At 42.0% G+C, this 17,706-nt stretch overlaps 11 protein-coding genes across 11 annotated transcripts; 6 read left to right on the plus strand and 5 right to left on the minus strand.

Annotated features, from left to right (window-relative positions):
* Positions 1 to 15: 15 nt before the first annotated feature.
* On the plus strand, positions 16 to 1,329 carry PAS_chr1-1_0096 (uncharacterized protein; the record flags this gene model as incomplete). The annotated part of the gene is made up of 1 exon (XM_002489694.1): positions 16 to 1,329. The coding sequence occupies one exon, from the start codon at positions 16 to 18 to the stop codon at positions 1,327 to 1,329; it is 1,314 nt and encodes a 437-aa protein (XP_002489739.1).
* Positions 1,330 to 1,691: 362 nt separating this feature from the next.
* Positions 1,692 to 2,435, plus strand: PAS_chr1-1_0097 (the record flags this gene model as incomplete). The annotated part of the gene is made up of 1 exon (XM_002489695.1): positions 1,692 to 2,435. One exon carries the CDS (start codon positions 1,692 to 1,694, stop codon positions 2,433 to 2,435), a length of 744 nt encoding a protein of 247 aa, XP_002489740.1.
* A 44-nt stretch (positions 2,436 to 2,479) lies between these two features.
* PAS_chr1-1_0098 (mitochondrial 37S ribosomal protein RSM7) lies at positions 2,480 to 3,220 on the minus strand (the record flags this gene model as incomplete). The annotated part of the gene is made up of 1 exon (XM_002489696.1): positions 2,480 to 3,220. The coding sequence occupies one exon, from the start codon at positions 3,218 to 3,220 to the stop codon at positions 2,480 to 2,482; it is 741 nt and encodes a 246-aa protein (XP_002489741.1).
* A 183-nt stretch (positions 3,221 to 3,403) lies between these two features.
* On the minus strand, positions 3,404 to 4,714 carry PAS_chr1-1_0099 (Core subunit of the ubiquinol-cytochrome c reductase complex (bc1 complex); the record flags this gene model as incomplete). The annotated part of the gene is made up of 1 exon (XM_002489697.1): positions 3,404 to 4,714. The coding sequence occupies one exon, from the start codon at positions 4,712 to 4,714 to the stop codon at positions 3,404 to 3,406; it is 1,311 nt and encodes a 436-aa protein (XP_002489742.1).
* A 396-nt stretch (positions 4,715 to 5,110) lies between these two features.
* PAS_chr1-1_0100 (mitochondrial 37S ribosomal protein MRP2) lies at positions 5,111 to 5,458 on the plus strand (the record flags this gene model as incomplete). Its single annotated transcript, XM_002489698.1, has 1 exon — positions 5,111 to 5,458. The coding sequence occupies one exon, from the start codon at positions 5,111 to 5,113 to the stop codon at positions 5,456 to 5,458; it is 348 nt and encodes a 115-aa protein (XP_002489743.1).
* Positions 5,459 to 6,148: 690 nt separating this feature from the next.
* Positions 6,149 to 7,615, plus strand: PAS_chr1-1_0101 (Hypothetical protein; the record flags this gene model as incomplete). Its single annotated transcript, XM_002489699.1, has 1 exon — positions 6,149 to 7,615. The coding sequence occupies one exon, from the start codon at positions 6,149 to 6,151 to the stop codon at positions 7,613 to 7,615; it is 1,467 nt and encodes a 488-aa protein (XP_002489744.1).
* A 737-nt stretch (positions 7,616 to 8,352) lies between these two features.
* On the plus strand, positions 8,353 to 10,122 carry PAS_chr1-1_0102 (Histone methyltransferase with a role in transcriptional elongation; the record flags this gene model as incomplete). The annotated part of the gene is made up of 1 exon (XM_002489700.1): positions 8,353 to 10,122. One exon carries the CDS (start codon positions 8,353 to 8,355, stop codon positions 10,120 to 10,122), a length of 1,770 nt encoding a protein of 589 aa, XP_002489745.1.
* Positions 10,123 to 10,571: 449 nt separating this feature from the next.
* On the plus strand, positions 10,572 to 11,489 carry PAS_chr1-1_0103 (Chitin deacetylase, together with Cda1p involved in the biosynthesis ascospore wall component; the record flags this gene model as incomplete). Its single annotated transcript, XM_002489701.1, has 1 exon — positions 10,572 to 11,489. One exon carries the CDS (start codon positions 10,572 to 10,574, stop codon positions 11,487 to 11,489), a length of 918 nt encoding a protein of 305 aa, XP_002489746.1.
* PAS_chr1-1_0104 (uncharacterized protein) lies at positions 11,486 to 12,166 on the minus strand (the record flags this gene model as incomplete). The annotated part of the gene is made up of 1 exon (XM_002489702.1): positions 11,486 to 12,166. One exon carries the CDS (start codon positions 12,164 to 12,166, stop codon positions 11,486 to 11,488), a length of 681 nt encoding a protein of 226 aa, XP_002489747.1.
* A 165-nt stretch (positions 12,167 to 12,331) lies between these two features.
* PAS_chr1-1_0105 (MAP kinase kinase that plays a pivotal role in the osmosensing signal-transduction pathway) lies at positions 12,332 to 14,248 on the minus strand (the record flags this gene model as incomplete). Its single annotated transcript, XM_002489703.1, has 1 exon — positions 12,332 to 14,248. One exon carries the CDS (start codon positions 14,246 to 14,248, stop codon positions 12,332 to 12,334), a length of 1,917 nt encoding a protein of 638 aa, XP_002489748.1.
* A 346-nt stretch (positions 14,249 to 14,594) lies between these two features.
* Positions 14,595 to 17,513, minus strand: PAS_chr1-1_0106 (Subunit of the RNA polymerase II mediator complex; the record flags this gene model as incomplete). The annotated part of the gene is made up of 1 exon (XM_002489704.1): positions 14,595 to 17,513. One exon carries the CDS (start codon positions 17,511 to 17,513, stop codon positions 14,595 to 14,597), a length of 2,919 nt encoding a protein of 972 aa, XP_002489749.1.
* Between the last annotated feature and the right edge of the window lie 193 nt (positions 17,514 to 17,706).

Below are 17,706 nucleotides of genomic sequence, written 5' to 3' on the forward strand. Positions count from 1 at the left end.
TTCTACACCGTCATAATGGGTTGTGGAGCTAGCACTATGGAAATGGATGAAAGGTACTATGAGCAGAAGAGAATAAATGATGCGATTGAGAAATCTTTAAAGTCTCACCAAAAGGTGGAGAGGTCTCAGTTGAAGATGATCCTCCTGGGTGCAGGAGAAAGCGGTAAGTCTACCGTCTTAAAGCAGTTACGTCTCTTACATAAAGATGGATTCCAGTACCAGGAGCGTCTTCAGTATGCTCAAATAATCTGGGTCGATGCAGTTCAGAGCATGAAGCTCCTAATGATTCACGCTAGAAGGCTGCATATTCCCTTAAAGTGCGATGAACCAGATAGTCCTTTTTCGCAGGCCAAAAAACTGATACTGAGGTACAGATGTCTTGATGTGGGTACCATTGGTGATGAGAGCTTCTTGAAGGATTATGTAATGAAGTATTCAGATGGCGGTGAATCAAGGAGGAAGAGGATGGGTACCGGTCAAGCAGATGCCCTCTGGGATAGAAATTTGGAACAATCTGAGAGGTTGCTGGGCGACTCCGCAGAGACAGAGCTAGAGAACCAGGAATTGGAAGAGTTGAAAGAGTCAAGGCCTACGGGAGATTTTGCTGCGAGGAAGCAACAAAGACAGCAATTGGCCAACGCAATCCAATTACTGTGGGCACATGATCCGGGGATTCAACAATGTTATAATAGAGCACACGAGTTTCAATTAGAAGCCAGCACAAGGTATTATTTTGAAAATATTCAAAAATTTGCGGATCCTGATTATATCTGTAGTGATACAGATATTCTTAAAGGTCGTATCAAAACTACCGGGATAACAGAGACAGATTTCAATATTGGATCCACAAGGCTTAAAGTGCTAGATGCTGGAGGACAAAGATCAGAAAGGAGAAAGTGGATACATTGCTTTGAAGATATAACGGCAGTGGTATTCGTGCTGGCTGTATCAGAATTCAACCAAACACTTTTTGAAGATGAAAGAGTGAATAGGGTCCATGAAGCCATACTACTATTCGAAAGCCTATGCAATTCCCGATGGTTTGTCGATACACCTTTTATACTATTTCTGAACAAGATTGATCTGTTAGAGGAGAAGTTACAGCAAACCAACTTCAAAGAGTATTTCCCTGATTATCCAGGGGATGTGCATAATGTTGATAGTGTGGTGACATACTTGGAAAGGACATTTTTAAGTGTCAACAGGACAAGCAAGCCGGTATACGTACATAGAACTTGTGCTACTGACACTCAAAGTATGGAGTTTGTTCTCAACGCCACAACGGACATTTTATTACAGAACCATTTGAAGAAGAGTGGGTTGATATAATAAAGGATGTTGGATGTTGTGTTTTTGGTAAGCTCGGCCTGCATTTTTTTTTTTTTTCTCGCATTTCCGACCCGGCAAATGTTGCCTACGGCTCCAGTCTCGCACATCTATTTTGTGTGTCATTTGGTGTCATACTATGACACTAACGAGGTGACTCACCCGCGAAGGAAATAAAATGCCTAGCATTAGGCTTTCAGTATATAAGCACAAGTAGAAGCCCAGGAAGGAATTCTTATTTCTAACAGTCAGCCTACCCTTTTCGTCATTTTTATCCTCTATTAGCTCTAAATATCGGTAATAATATCAACCATGTTTTAATCCTGCCTTTGCGTGGGATACCCTACAACAGGTAAATCAAAACTATGATATTTAACGATTATCAGGCAACGTCATCCACCACTGTTGTCACAGTAAAGACTGGCAATGACAACCTTGGCGTTCACGTTAAGGCGTTAAAGGCACCTATTGCTGACAAGGTGCAAAAATCGGAACAAATTCAGAGTGTCGATTCGGTGTCTCTGGTTCATGCTGCTGCTATTATGCTACAACTAAACTGGCCGTGGCAAGTTTATCAATCTTATGACTCTAAACTTCGGGGCCTTCAATTTTTCATCACTGAAGTTTTGAAACGAACAAAGGCAAAGATCGGCGTATTAGAAGTTGCCCTTTATTATATTCATAAACTAAGTCTCAGAAGTACGAAGGTTAGGTGTGCAAAAAGAATCTTTCTATCATGTCTTATGCTCTCCTACAAATTCACTCAAGATAAGAACTACACTGCCAATACTTGGTCACGGGTCTCTGGACTATCTGTCCAGGAGTTGATGCAGAATGAAATTGCGATTCTAGTTGATTTGGAATACAAACTCTTCATCGACCTTGAGACATTCTCCAAATGGAAGGAGTCACTCCAGGCCCTTGCCTATGGAGCTCCTAAGTCCAGGATGATTTCCTTGGCCTCAGCTATGGCTCGTCCTAACATTCCTCCTTCCCTTTCATGTTCAGATGATGAAAGTGACTCCACTATGGAACCTATTTCTCTGAAGCGTCGAGTCCACGATAGGTCTCTACCAGTTCAAACTACAAAAAGAGTTCATCTATCATAGAAATAAGATACTATATACATATAAAATACTAAGTGTATCTTTTTTTATTTGAGCTTCAGATAGGCTCTGTGCAAAGCAGCCTGTTTATGCATAAGAGACCGTTTCTCAAATCCAGACGATTTGCCATCAATCACACTAATTATCTCCTCCGCCAATCTGACACTGAAATCCTTTGATGCCCTCTTGTCGCTGCCTTCTAGGATCCATTTGAATGCTAACCTGTTACGTTGTCTCGTAGATAAGGGTACCGGAACGGTAACATTCTTCGCAAATCCGGTCTTCATGGTCTTGGTACTACATAATGGTCCCAAGCTGTCCAGACATCCTCTAAGTAACTCCACAGGATCTTTTCTTTTTTGTAAAAACACCAAATACAAAGCCTTGCTCAAATATTGGTTCGCTTTATACTTCAATCCGTCCTTCATTATGAGGTTTGTGCAATGTTCAATGAGGGGATCATTTTTCAGAGGAATAGGTTTGGACTTTAACTCAGCAATCTGTTCCAGCTGCTCTTGAGTTGGCTGCCACTGTAGGTGGCTAGTGTCTCTCATGTCCGCTCTTGCTTGTCCTGGGGGTGCCAAGGAGACTTCTGGGATCCACGGCTTGTCATTCAACTCTTTTCGTAGTTCCTGTATAGATTGGATCCAAAGGTCATACACATCTTTGTTTTGGGAAGAGTTAAATCTAAAAATTTGCACTGGTGTTTTTTGCAACAAAGGGCTAGTAACAAACCTTCCCAAGGAGCCTACACCAAGCCTTCTAGAAAGATTAGACACTCTCAACATGGGGTTTCTGGTGGAAGGTTGAAAGAAAATTATTTGTTGGTCGAGCGAAGAGAGTAGATTAGTTTATGCTCGAAAATGAAACATTTAGTTGGTGAAAGGAAGAATACGTCTTACAAATGACTTGACCATAATCCTACAATAAACATGTCTTCTATTTAACATACTCCTAGATAGTTTATTTGCTTACCATCTCATTTGGGACATGTCGTTTCTCAATCTGTTGTAATCGAACAAAGCCTCGATTTGTCCTGTGGCAGAGATGGCAATGTCTTGATCCCACAATTTGGAACCTGCCCACCTAGTAACGTCAGCAACGCTAACCTTGTCAATTCTAGAAATAATCTCCTCGGAGGACTGTTCATATCCAGAAACAATGGCGTTGATACCCAGAGAAGCATTCAACTTTTCAACGGTGTCATCTTTACTCAATAACAAAACCTTTAGTTGAGCCTTGGCTCTCTCAACCTCAACTTCGGAAATGGTGGTGGAAAATCTGTTCCAGTCTTTTAGGGTGAAATGGATCAAGTCGTCAAGGTTAATGATGTTGGAAGATTGTGTGTAGAAACCCCACAAACCGGAATCGGTTAAGGAAGTGGAAAAGTGGTAGTAGGAGTCTGCCAAGTGGTTCTCCTTGACGATGGTGGATAATTTGGAACCTTGTAGAGCAGAAGTAGGGTCACTGTTAAGGTAGCTTCCGTTCACCTGGGCAGCAACCTTAGCAACAAAGTAGTCTCTAGATAAGAGAGACTCACCTTCAGCAGCAATGGCAACGTAAGCTGATGGCAAGTTGTCATCTCTGAATCTAACCTCGGAACCCAAGAATTGGGCGGGTTGAACGTGAGGCTTGAGACCTTCAGTAATATTCAACTTGGAAGCAAATTCTACCAATTTCTCATGATCGACATCACCCGTGGCCACCAAAGCAGTGTTGGATGCAACAAAGCTCTTCTTGAAGAAGGAAATTAAGTCAGCAGGCTCCAAAGTTGAAACGACCTCACCTTTACCGTAAACTGGCAAGGCCAATGAGGTTCCTTGATAAGCGGTGGAGTACAAGTGCTCAATGACGGTCTGTTCCGGGTTAAGCTCGACGGCATCAGACTTTTCACCGGCAATGTTAGCTTGCTCTCTGATGAATGAAGCGTCTTCAAGAGACTTGAGGGAGTTGGTCAAGATGGACTCCAGAGTCTTGAAAGCAGCTGCCTCGTTACCCTTGGCAATGGTGGTGGAAATGGAAGAAACCTCTCTGTAGTTCTCTGAATCTACGATAACACCTTCCTTGGCAGCGGCATCTTTGGAAGCATTGGCTAGAGACTGAACCAAAAGAGACGATACACCTGAGTTGTATGGGTTCTCAGCTCTGGAACCAGCGCCTGTGTAAACACCAATGGTAGTGTATGTGGATGGAACTTTTTTGGAGGCAATCACTAAACCATTGGTCAGCTGGGTGAATCTAGCCTTACCAGCGGCGGTGGACAGAAATCTCTTGGAAAGCATGGTTGTTAACTATAAAGGAACAGGAAAAAGATCTGGTTGGTTTTCTTTGAATTTGCCAGAGAGCCAATCATAAGGAGCGAATTGTAAGAGTATCTGTGGTGTTGGGGTGTTTGGCAAGATTTAGAGGTGTAACTTTCTCAATCTTGTTTAACGAAATCAAGGTTGATAGGTGGCCATAGAATTATTCGTAAAGTCTATCACACATGTTTAGGGTGTCAAAAACTAATTTACTGAGCGTTTTTCAAATGTTCTGGTTTAAATCTTCTTCAATCACTTCAGTGGATCATCAGACATCCAAGGGAACAACTCTAGAATACTCGCGATAACTCTCACGCGAATAGTTGTATCACATTGGAAGAATTTCAACTATCACCAAGGATCAAACCGACGTACGAGATGACTATGAAACGGTTTCCTATTCCTACAAAGATTCCCAGCACATACATAAATGGGCGAGTATTGAGGGACCATTTTAAAAGACAGCAGGCTGCTGCAAATGAAGTTACCGTGCAAGCATTAAAGTTTATTGCTAGGAACACTCTACTGCCAAAAAGAACAAGAGTGGAGGCCCAACTACAATTGACATCCATGCCTTATTATACTTATATGAACCAAGTTAGCAACAGATGCGTGGATTCTGGAAGAGGCAAAGGTGTTTTCAGGGATTTTAGACTTTGTAGAACTCAGTTCAGAGAGCAGGCATTAGCGGGCGAACTTCCGGGGGTGATGAAAGGTGTGTGGTGAATATTCGTGTGTGCTGTAAATAATAATCATAATAAATGCAAGGATAACAAGTTTGACTGAACTAGCAGCACCGCTGGCAAAAGCTTTCTTTTTTGTAGGCAGGAGCCTCAAATGAGTCTGTTTATTCTTGCGGGGAGAGTTTGAAGGTAAAAAGCCAACCTTCTTCTGTCGAGATGACATGACTTCAAGACCTTAAATCTGTTTCTATTCCACCTACATCTAGCAAATATTATCAGTTTTTGGCTATCGCCACAGAAACTCCTGTGACAATAACCGATAGGTCATTCAGATCTTCAAGTAAGGGAACCTTAGAAAATAAATGCGGAATAAGCCACGATGCAATATACCCACAGGGACTAACTCTGCAGTGTATGTATGCATCCAGGAACTCCAAATAGCAACCTCATACACAAAAAGTCCCAACTCTGGAATTTTCTCGCTCCTTTACATCCTCTAACCAGTTGATCTAGGACAAAGAATGGTACTCAGTATCAACAGACGCCAATATATAATTCAAAGCGGGATTGGGCCAACCAAACGGCCTAGCTTTCATCCCTCTATATGAATGCTAAGCTTCGGCTGAGAGTGGCTTAAACAGGCGCAGGCGCGACAGGTACGTCATCCATCAACAACTACTAGAACGTTATCTAGTCCTATAAATCTCAACCCTTACCCCATTGCTACCTCTGTATGTTTTCAATCTCTTCTGTCTCAATTCACATTGACCCACTCTACAGAAAGCAAGTTTATGCCTCTGGTGACATTATAAAAGGTACCATTCAATTGAATGTCCCGAAAGACATATCTTTGAAAGGTATTGATGTAAAGTTGGAAGGGATCTCTAAAGCTACTGCAAAATTCCGTAAAAGGCATACCCATGAGAACAACAAGTATATCTGGATTACTGAAACTCATCGATTCTTATTTCATGATGACAAAGTATTTCCTCCCAAAAATATTCAAGCTGTGACCCATGCTACGGAGTTTGATCTGATAGCAGGAGAGTACTCCTATCCCTTCGAATTTGTCCTCCCCGACACATCCAATTGTTACAGGAAACCGTTGGTTGAATTGGCTGATAGCTATGGTAGAGCATGTAATAAGCATTACTATGGCTTTGTAGCCCATAAAAATTGTTATCTGCCTCCCAGTTTCTCGTATCGAGATGCTAACATCAAGTATTTCATCAAAGTGACGGCTCGAAGAAGTGCATTATTGAAAGCCAACTTGAGAGAGATTGTCCCTTTTGTTTTCCTACCTGATGATTCCTTGATCTCTCGAGATGTACCAGTAGGAACACCGGTTTATGCAAAGAAGGTCATTGACTTTCCAAATAAAAGGGTTGGCCAAATATTTCAAAAATCAGGTGGTGTGCAAACTAGAAAGGAATGTACGACTGGAACCACTCGCAGAAAAAGGTCAATATTTGGTTTTGGAAAGGGTTCTGATGACGCTGACTTTCCATCTAGTCCATTAGAGATTGACTTTGATATTGTGTTGCTCAATGGAGCAACGTTAACTCCAGGACATCCCCTTGATCTGCAGATAATTCTGGGTACATCTAATCCGAGCCAGTTCTTTATGGATAATGGTGAGTCTAACCTCTTGGGTAGAGTTTGTTTCACGCACTTTGAGATTGAGTTAGAAAGAGATACTTTCTATTCTGTGGGTCACAAGCATATAAATCATGCTAATAAAGTTAAAGTATTTGAGTCCAAGGAACTCAATATGTGGTTAGATATGGCTGATGCACAACCAGTTTCAGAAACCGAAGCCAAACTGCGCATTCCCACAGACTTTTTAGAGTCGGTTGTGGTGCCTAGACATCTTCCTCCCACCTTTTATTCGTGTAACATTTACACAAAATATTCATTACATATAACAGCACGATTTGGTGACAGTGACCATAGGCCAAAGAAAACATTCGCAATTTTTCCTATCACACTTCTCTCAGGAATCGATCGGAGAATGGGGCCTCCACCTCCTCCTCCTCAAGATGGAATACCGGTGGAAATACCACCAACACCTTCAAAAGAAGCTAAAACTAGTGCGCCAGCGCCTGTCTATAGTCCCCAGGAGCCCGAGCAATTACCGTCCTATCAAAGTGCGCTCACCGATGCAACCACTGAAACACACGGACAATCCAATCACACGTAATACAGTGGGTGCATTTTTCATGTGATGGGTGCATAAATCTCTGTTTCTATACATCTATTCCATGATGGTTGTCCCATGATAGCTAGAGCATGTTCGTTTGCCAGTGTTTACTCTTCACTGGCTTGAGGAGACCTTCTCCTTGCGAACTTCAGCAGCTTTTATTCCAAGACGAAAAAATCGTTTTTTCACGATCGAAGTTGACTTGCACTTGATGTGCTTAACTCCGAGAATTAGAGCTTTAGAAATTTTCGCTCGCCGTGATCCATATTGTTTTTGATGCACGCTTCCTTCGGGAAAATTTGGCGTCCAATATGAACAACAGCATAGACAGCCTCTACTAAGTCAATTACTAATCATTAAACATTCCTTTGTTACTACACAGAGCACCCCATTGGGGGGACTCGATATCCAAATATACGAGCTAATAGTTTCGGCTCACCAGATCTTTAGATCTTCGATGCTCTCGTTTGATCCTCTTCATGTCTAGTTGCTAATTGCTCAGCAGGATTAACGCAATGAAGACCCAAAACATGCCTTCAGCCCTTGAACTCCTTCGTCTATATTCTTTGTATACCAATGAGCTTGTTTTATCCTTTCTTACGAGTTCACTGTACTTTATGGTAAGATTCAACATCCAGAAGCAGTGTAAATGTTTTTACGCACTCTCGCTATTTTAGCTTCGAAAATTAACACCTAAAAGATAAACTTGGACCTCCGGTGTCGTACGCAAGGTGAACATGCTAGCCTCACAGAGCGAAGAGGAGCCCTTTTCCTTCTACATGTGGTGTGATATGCCGTCCAGGCCTTCCAGAAATAGTTTAAAGGATTCAACGTATTTACCTCTGAGTGAACTATTAGAACACGGTGAAGCTCCAACAACGCGTCCCAGTAGGAAACTGACTAGGTCCATTGAACAATGCAAAAAATGGGTTGCATGTATAGACCATAGCAATTTCCCCGGTCACTGGTCCGTCGGTAAACGAGGTTGTCGCACCAAAGTACAACTGCAGATGCAGTTAATCTTGAGCGCAGCTACTGGATCTCCTTTGAAGCTTTGGATTTTTAGTCAAAGAGGATTAGAAGTGGTATCGTTTTTGCTTATTCCCAAACCAGAAGCTTTGCAGTTTGTTTCCCCGACAAGAAAGCAGAAACGCAAAATTGTTTCCCTGCCCAACAGCAACTTCAGAGCTACAACCGCAGAATGGGCTAACCTAGCGAAGAACATTTGGAGAAGCTCAAAAGAACATGATAAAGTTATCAAAAACAGCAGATCATTAAGAGATTACAATAGTTGCAACTGTAGAGTTAATTGTGGTGATCTCTGTCTCAATCGAATTCTTCAAATCGAATGTGATTCTACCATCTGCAAACTATCAGAGACACGTAGTTGCGGGAACACCCAATTTACGACGTTGGAACTAGGTATATCTTCATTGTTCAGAGAAGGCACACGTGTTTGTCGCATTGATGACAAAAAAGGTTATGGCTTAGTAGCCATACGAGAATTTGCGCCATATGAGTTAATCTGTGAATACACTGGTGAAGTCATTAATCAAGAAGTCGTTAAGGAAAGGCTTTCAAAGAAGAAAGTCTTTCACTACTATCATCTTTCTCTAGAGCAGGGACTTTCGATAGATTCTACTGTAAAGGGTTCAGTAGCCAGATTCGTCAATCATTCTTGTGCGCCCAATGCAGAAGTTCAGAAGTGGTACGTACAGGACGAACCCAGAATTGGATTATTTGCAGGTTCGAAAGGTATAATACCAGGAGATGAGATTACTTACGATTACAATTTCATCTGGCTAGAGAATGCCGAACCTCAACTGTGTTACTGCCAATCTGCCAATTGCAGGGGTGTGATAGGTAAGAAACACTCACCATCTCCAGTCTCTCAACCAACCAAGTCTTCGAAAAGGACCCCTCAGGAGGGTTCCCAGCCAAGTAGAAAGAGGGGGCAACATAAAATCAAGGACAATCAACTTCTTAAAACGGAGAAGGACACTGACGCAAGGCGACTAAGGCGGAGTATTCGGCACAAAGGCCTAGCGCCTGACGTAGGCAACACGCTACAGAGGTTACCCCTACATGTAAGAAAACAACTATCAATTGATATGGCACCTCCTGGCAAAGCGGATGACATCTCAAGACAGCTACTTGCAGTCCTATTACCAACTGAAGGCAGAACAAGGTCTTCTCGTCAAAGGAAAGTAGTAGAAGCCTGTATAAAAACAGGAATTCCTTTGAAATACACGGGACTAGATATCAAGGAACCGTTTCCAAAGAAACGTGTGAATAAACGAAACTCTGCTCGCAAGCTAAGATCGTCTTCGAAAAGTTCATCCACATCAAAAAAAAGTGCCTCCGAAACTTTGATCCTCAAAGAAGAGCCCAAAAACCACCCTCCGCCTCCAAGAGTTTCAGAAAAACTGAAGATTGCTCACATCATCCACTCTTCTGAAGAATCTCTTTCCTCCATCCCCTTTCACCCTATTAACCAAATCAACTAAGAAATATTTAGGGCGCATATTTTTATCGCCGCTAATATAGCCTAATATACTTTTATCTATTAGTGATCATTCTATACTATGTGTAATCTAAACGAAATCTTCATGTATCATAGTTGGGACAACTTCTATCTTAAAGACTCGATACATACTCTAGTCACAATACCCCAGTCGCGACCTTGGTGTCTGTAGGCATTCTTCCCCTTGACAGGATAAAAAAAGGTCCACAAAATGCCTATTCTTAGAGACGTTTCAAACGTAAACGCTGGAAATGCACAGCATATATTCAGAGTGTTGACCTTAATCCGCTTTAGGAAAGCTCAGATGAAAGTTCGCATAACTGGACCCTTACATGCCCAGTCGCGGATTTAGTGTCCGTCGCATTCTCCTCGTTGACAGGATATAAAAAAGTCCACAAAAGCAACCTGGTTCTAAAGAGATTTCAAACGTAAATGACTCAAAAGACACAGTATATAATCATTTTGTTGACTCTGATAGTTTCAGCTTTCTCCGAAAGCTCGGGTCAAAATGCTGACGGGGCTCTCCCTTCTGATTCTACCGAAATATTCAAAACCCAACCATTCCCTGACTGGCTCCATGCCTTCACTGGGCTTAATGCTTGGCCTGATGAAAACCCACCATATATTCCCCTGGAGTTTATCGATTTTGAAAACATTGTCAGTGACCCTAGAAGAGAATTTGGAACCTGTCCCCCAGATAGAAGTACCTGTTCCTTCGACTGTTACAAATGCATCAGTTTTGATGATGCCTATACTTGCCCCAAACTTTCGCAGACATTCGACGATGGCCCATCTCCTTCTACCCCTAAATTGCTGGCAGCATTAACGCACAACACCACATTCTTCACCGTTGGGCTGAATGTAGTTAAGTACCCAGAAGTGTATCAGCAGATACAGCAGAAGGGTCATCTCTTAGGATTGCACACCTGGAGTCATAAGTTTCTTCCCTCGTTATCGAACGAGGAAATCATTGCTCAATTTCAGTGGTCAATTTGGGCAATGAATGCAACTGGTCACCACCTGCCCAAGTGGTACAGACCACCATATGGTGGAATTGACAATCGAGTTAGGTCGATTGCACGTCAATTCGGAATGCAAGCTGTGCTTTGGGATTATGACTCCTTCGATTGGAAATTGGAGTCAGTCCCTCCTCAGCGAACTGAAAGCGAAATCTATAGTGACGTTCAAAGATGGAGACACAAAACATGGAGTCCAGCGGGTTTGATTCTCGAACACGACGGTATGCCCAAAACAGTCGATGCTGGCATTGAAATCAGTAAGATTATCGGTCCTGATCAGCTTACCGTGGCAGAGTGTGTCGGAGGCATTGATTACATTCGAACTTTTTAGTGAGCTTCACCGCATTCGTCGTTCCATTTTAGCTTGAAACGTCCTTCCGGAACCTTATAATCATCAATGCCCACCAACACTTCGTCTATTGTATTTGCCACAACAATGATGTCTCCATTGCGCTCAGAAATAAATCCTGATTGTATAGCTGTCTTGATGAATTCAATGAACCCATCGTAGAATCCATCAATGTTGAATAACACAATTGGTTGATCGTGAATACCTAATTGCGACCAGGTAACAATCTCCATAAGCTCCTCCAGAGTTCCATAACCTCCAGGGAGAGCGATAAACGCGTTGGCCTCTGTTGACATCAAGCGCTTACGTGTGTGCATATCCTTGACAATGGTTGTTTTCCCGTATTCTTTTTCTTCTGGAATAGGAGTTACGCCAGTGTGATTGTCCACTGTGCTCTTTATTGACTCGTTAAATTGCTTTGAATCAATTCTTTCTCTAGTAATGAGTGCCTCGGGGATTACTCCATGTACGTAGCCGCCGTTAGAAGCACAACCGTTTGCCACTGCTCCCATCAACCCAGTGGTGCCTCCACCGTAGACGATTCCGTAGCGCTTCTCAGCCAGCTTGACACCTAATTCGTATGCCAACTTGGCATATAGTTCACTATTACCATAGGAGGAGCCACAAAACACACAAATTGTTTTCTCGTGTTGAGTCATTTAAAAGTGTATGAATTTAAGATTAGAGATGCATCGTCAAGCTTATATACAAGAGCCGTCCGAAGATGTCGGATGGCAAATGCGTGATACACCTGGCTAAACTTATATTATAATACAAAAGTTGAATGATACTATTTTTCACTATCAATATGCCCTTGCGTTGCACTATTTAGGTAGTCCCCCTCTATGTAGAGCAGGAACTTTCTTGTATTCGAAGACTGAAGCAGCAGATGTTGCGGGTGCTGAGTTAGGTTGCTTCTCGGTATCTACCGCAACAAGTTTGGCACTTTCAATATCTTGTAGACGTTGGGTGACAAAGATTTTCATGTCCTCCACGTTCTTTTCGTCATCATCATAACGTTGCAGCCAAGGATGTTTCTCCAATAAGGCATACGTGGGACGCAATTTTGCGTCTTTTTGAAGACATTGTGCAACAAAGTCCTGAGCCTCTAAGGAGAATTTGCCCTCTGGAAGTGTAGGTGCTTCACCATCGACAATAGCACTCAATTGAGAAAAAATATTATCGTATGTTTCTGGAGGGTAAGGATAACAACCTTTGGCCATTTCTAATATGGATAGCCCTAATGACCAAATATCGGACTGTACTGTGTAGGAAATATCATCTGGGTTGACAGATTTGATGCGTTCTGGAGCCATGTAGGATTGGCATCCGATGTTTGTACGAGCCATGGAAGCAACCAAGTTTCCGCTAACTCCAAAGTCACATAATTTGACCTTTCCTTGATCATTCACTAATATGTTTGTAGGCTTGACATCTCTGTGAATAATATTGTGTTTATCTTTCAAAGTCTTAAGGCCACTTACAACACACTTAGTGATATATGCTAATTGAGGTTCCGGAATACCAACATCTGCGTAGATTTTGTCCAGAGATCCTCCGTTCATATATTCAATGCACATGTATACAGCGCCTTCAACAAGGAAAGCTCCGTAAAAATCAACAATGCAGTTACTAACACAGTTGTGCAGAATTTCTAGTTCCATTAGAATCTGTCGAAACTTGGACTCATCCAACTCTAACCGAACTTCTTTCATAGCCATGATCACATTTGTTGGCTTGTGTAGTACTTTGCTGACTGTACCGTAGTTACCACGACCTAGTTCTTCAATGTATTCCAAATCGTCCAATGATATTCGGAACGAAGAGCCAGATGAAAAATCAATTCCCTTTGAATGAACAGAAGCTTTTCCAGAAAAGTTAAGGGAACCAGATTCAACATCAATGTATTTAGTGTAGTTTGCAAACATTCCTCCAGCAGGCTGTTGTTGCTGTTGAGGTGGTGGTGGCTTTACCTGGGCCTTCGGAGGTTGCTTATTCTGTCTTGGAAGTTGACCTCGCTTACTAAGTACTTCTCCCACAGTCATCGATCGACTGTTGTCCTTCAAAGAATTTGTTCCAAGATTACAGTTCAAATTGAGTCCCTTTCTTTCAGATAAAGAAAGTTTAGTCTTGGGGACACGAGCATTCTGTTGGTTAGGAAGTGCTCTTGCAGGCTGTATAGGAGTACCTCTGAGGCTCTGCTGTGCTAGTTGGCTTTTCTTGGATTCATCCACTTCATTGTAAGACTTTAATTGTGACAGTGACAAATTTGGCTTCGGTTTAGTTCTATGAAGCGTGTTTGGTTCCGACAAAGACTTTTTAGGTTGCTGTGGAAGTACTACTTTCGGTTTTATCTTCGGCAGAGTATATCTGTCGGGTTCAAACTCTACTGGACTCTGTGGCGAAGGTTTGACATTCCACGTCGTCTTGGGAGAGTCTGCATGGGCAGGCGCCACACCAGGAGAAGAAAAGGGAGACTCTGCTAATGAGTTTGGTGAGCTTGTGTCGTCACTAGTCTCATTCTTATCTTGCTGCGTGCGTCTCTTTTCTTGGAAGGCCCTGACACGAGCTCTCAATGCATCGTTCACACCACCGTTCTGTTGCTGCCTTCTGTTGGTGGACGAGTTTCGGGAAATGGATGGCTTCTGTTCTTCCTGTAGTTTTTCCAGCTCCGCTGTTTCTTCGTCAAAATCATCTAATAGGTTCAAGTTATTAAAACTTGAACTCACTGAATCCGTCATAATGATAGGACTCTGAAAGGATGTTCAAAAGGAGTGCTAGAAGAAAGGTTGGGCTCTGAGAGAAAGTAAAAAGAAGAAACAGTTATCAGCCTTGTGAATTCTTCGATGATGCAGGAATGTAAAAAACTTGTGGTGGGTGAATGCTGTGATACTCAAAAGAGGTGATCAGTACTGAACTGTCTGATATCAAATAAGTGGCTATTGACTGTCACACACCAGAATGATAAAAGAGGTCTGATTTATTTTGGTTGGCGCACTATATAATTATCAGATGAGATTTCTGTTCACTTTAGCGTTCATGCATTGATATCTCTTTTTTCGTGAGGAGGGATGGTTGTGCTCGGAATTACTCGCTTGCACTCGGGCCGTTCCTATGAACCCAGTATCCCCCACAGATGCAGCTCCTCTGGAATGCCATAAGCCAAATACTAACGGGCGATACTCCAAAGGATATGGGTTCATGAAGTTGGGAGACTGAGCAACATCTAGTGCACTTTTTGACGTTAACTTCGTAAGGGAATACTAATTTGCGCAGGTCGTCGACCCTGCTATTATCATTAGGAATGGAATGATTATTTTCCTGTGTTTGCTCTGTGCGGGTAAGGTCTGTCCTGCAATGGACTGTAGGTCCACTAGGATTCTGCAGCTGTTTCTTGACAAACTCCAAACGTAACCATTCGGTATCATAGAAATAGGTATCACTCAAATTGTCACAGAGAAACTTTGAGTATTTGTTGTTCAACATCTCCAATATTGAAGGGGAGTTGAGGAAAATTGAAGGAATTTCACCTGAAAAGACCAAGGATTGCTCGGTCCCCAATGATCTGGTTTCGCCTGTCCCAAATCGAGTATAGTACTCAGTCTTGAGCTCTTCGTCAACGTGATTCAGAAACTTATCAATGGCTTCCAAACTAACCGGACTCTCTTCTAGGATACTTTTTAAACTGTAAAAAACTTCTAGTAGTGGCTTGGTAAAAGGTTTCACCTGGCTCAGTTCAAGAGTGTTGTTTTCGATTTTGTATAGTGTGGCATTGGGTTCAATTTTCTCAATAGATTGTTTGGTAAAATCATAAAGTCTCCTTATGTAACTGACACAGTACATCATAAAATACCTTGGAATTTTTCCCAATACGATTGGTACAGCCACAAACTCGTCACCTGATGTTGATTTTTTGAGCTTCAATTGAGAGTCAAGTTCAATAAATTGTTGTGTTAATGCTACACAAAAATCCATGAACCATTTGATCGGACCAAGGCAGGAAACAACACTTTCAGCCTGAAACTTTGAATCTTCTGTTGCAAACATAGTTCCTCTTTTGGAGACTTTATTGGCGTACATCACCATCGATCTCGTCGCATACATGAGAGCAAAGCCGACGGTTCGAATATTTAAGATGACGTTGGCTATGGCGGCCGATTTGGAGGATTTCCATCCATGATAAAGGCTTAATGAGAATTGTAGACTCAATAATCGCTGTAAAGGTGGCGATCCCAATAGTTTGTCTACATGTTCCCTTCCAAAGTCAATATTGAAATTTATGGATCGATGGGTTTCTTGAATAATACCCAGGTTAAGCTTGTCAACGTCACAGTGTGGGGCTATTCTTGCAACTTCCTCGTGAATGCAGCAAAATAGATCTTCACATGACGTGTTTGTAAAACATGAATACGAATATCTGAAAGCCATAGCAACACATGTAATAAACATGAACCCCTTTAATGAACAATCCAATTTCCTTTTCATGTTGTAAAAATGAAGCTGATTTGTATTCCTGTTCAGTGAAACGAGCGAAGTCAAATTAGGGGAAAACGATGTCTCTATAATATCGTCTTTCTCCATATCGAGTTTAGGAAATTGGAACCCAGCGTCATTCAACATCAATGCAGTAGAGGGAAACTTAATTGCTCCATCTACTACCAGCTGTTCCGGAGAAAGAAGTTCTTTGAAATTAATACGGTTGACAACTTTGATTTCTCCGTTAGTGAATGTGAGCACCACGAAGAGGTCCGAATTATAAAACTCGATATTAAGAATAGACCCTTTGTAAGTGGCAACTTGTTTCAACCTTATTGAATAATCCCTGGGCAGTGAATCCTGAAATTGTTTATCACTCTCTCCAATTTTCAAGAAAGCGGAAAGAATGTGAATTTTTTGGTCATTTGCCATTTGGTACCTGTATATTTTGGTAGACACCTCTTCATCATCATTAGTGGTAGATTCGTATCCGATTAAGAAATCTAGTTCAGTGTTGGAATTGTAATTAGGAGAGACAATGGACATGTGCTTTAGTGTTTGCAGTCGTCCACTCTCATCAATTTCCAATACTGGTTCGACTTGAAGAAGTTCTACACTCAAGGAGGGAAGCTTACTTTGTTTGACTTCGCCGGGCGTAGTGTAGGATGGATTCCTTTTTTGCTGCTCTGCAGCATCGATTAAGTAGCCCCAATCAATAGTACATCGATAAACTTGAATCGTTTTTTCTAGTTTCGAATAAACTGCAACAATAATATCTCCATCTCTAGTAAATCCAATGCTAGAACAATTTACATAGGAGCATTCTGGCAAAACTGCCGAACATCGGTAATATGCTAATCCATGTTCACCTTGATAGTATAGAGTTATATCTCCATGATCTCTTACCACGAACAAGGCATGCTTGGCGCCAATAGGATGAGAAGTCCCGTATGGTTTGTATTGATGCACCCCATAAGAGTAAGCGTTCCAATTGGCATCTTCAACAAAGGCTCCTTGTCTAGCTGCACAACCTGAGGAGACGGTGGTATCTTTGGTAGTTTCTACTTTCACAGCGGGGACATTGGCAATGATCGGTTTATTAAGGTTCAACCACTTCAAAGAATTCACTTGCGACACTCCCTGTTCGTCGTAGTAAATTATCTCCATGTTGGTCAACAGTGTCATAGCAAAACTTGGAGTAGATGAATTAGGCGAATTCGTTAACTCGACCCCAGCAATAAAAATACTAATATTACCAAGACTGTCAGCAATAGCTAGGTCTGTGCCAGTACCATTCCAGGTGACCTTTTGAATCTGCAAACCGCTCACGGAACGGCCATTAACTTTGTTATTGGACAAAGCGTTAGTGTGGAACTGATTAATGGAGGCACCAACGTCAATCATGATGGGAGGAGCCATTTGCCACCTTCGTCCGTCAAGGCACTCCAGGTAGCTCATACAGAGCATAAAGGGAGATTTGACATCGGTGTATGCAATGAATCCATTCTTACTCCATGATATTTTAGTCATGGAAGTGAGATGGTAAATGTATGGATGAATGTGAAGAATTAATTAGGTAGGGTGTATGGCGCGCGAGTAACTAGAGGTTTCCAGCCAAGCATCCGGAAAATATGGGGATGCGCCCAAAGGCTTCGTTCATCCCTCAAGGGGGCTCCATCAGAAAGATAGGTAAGGCTGATTTTTAAGAATTACTAAGTGCTCT

The sequence above is a fragment of the Komagataella phaffii genome, chromosome 1 (assembly GCF_000027005.1).
Source record: "Komagataella phaffii GS115 chromosome 1, complete sequence".
NCBI classification, from domain to species: domain Eukaryota; kingdom Fungi; phylum Ascomycota; class Pichiomycetes; order Pichiales; family Pichiaceae; genus Komagataella; species Komagataella phaffii.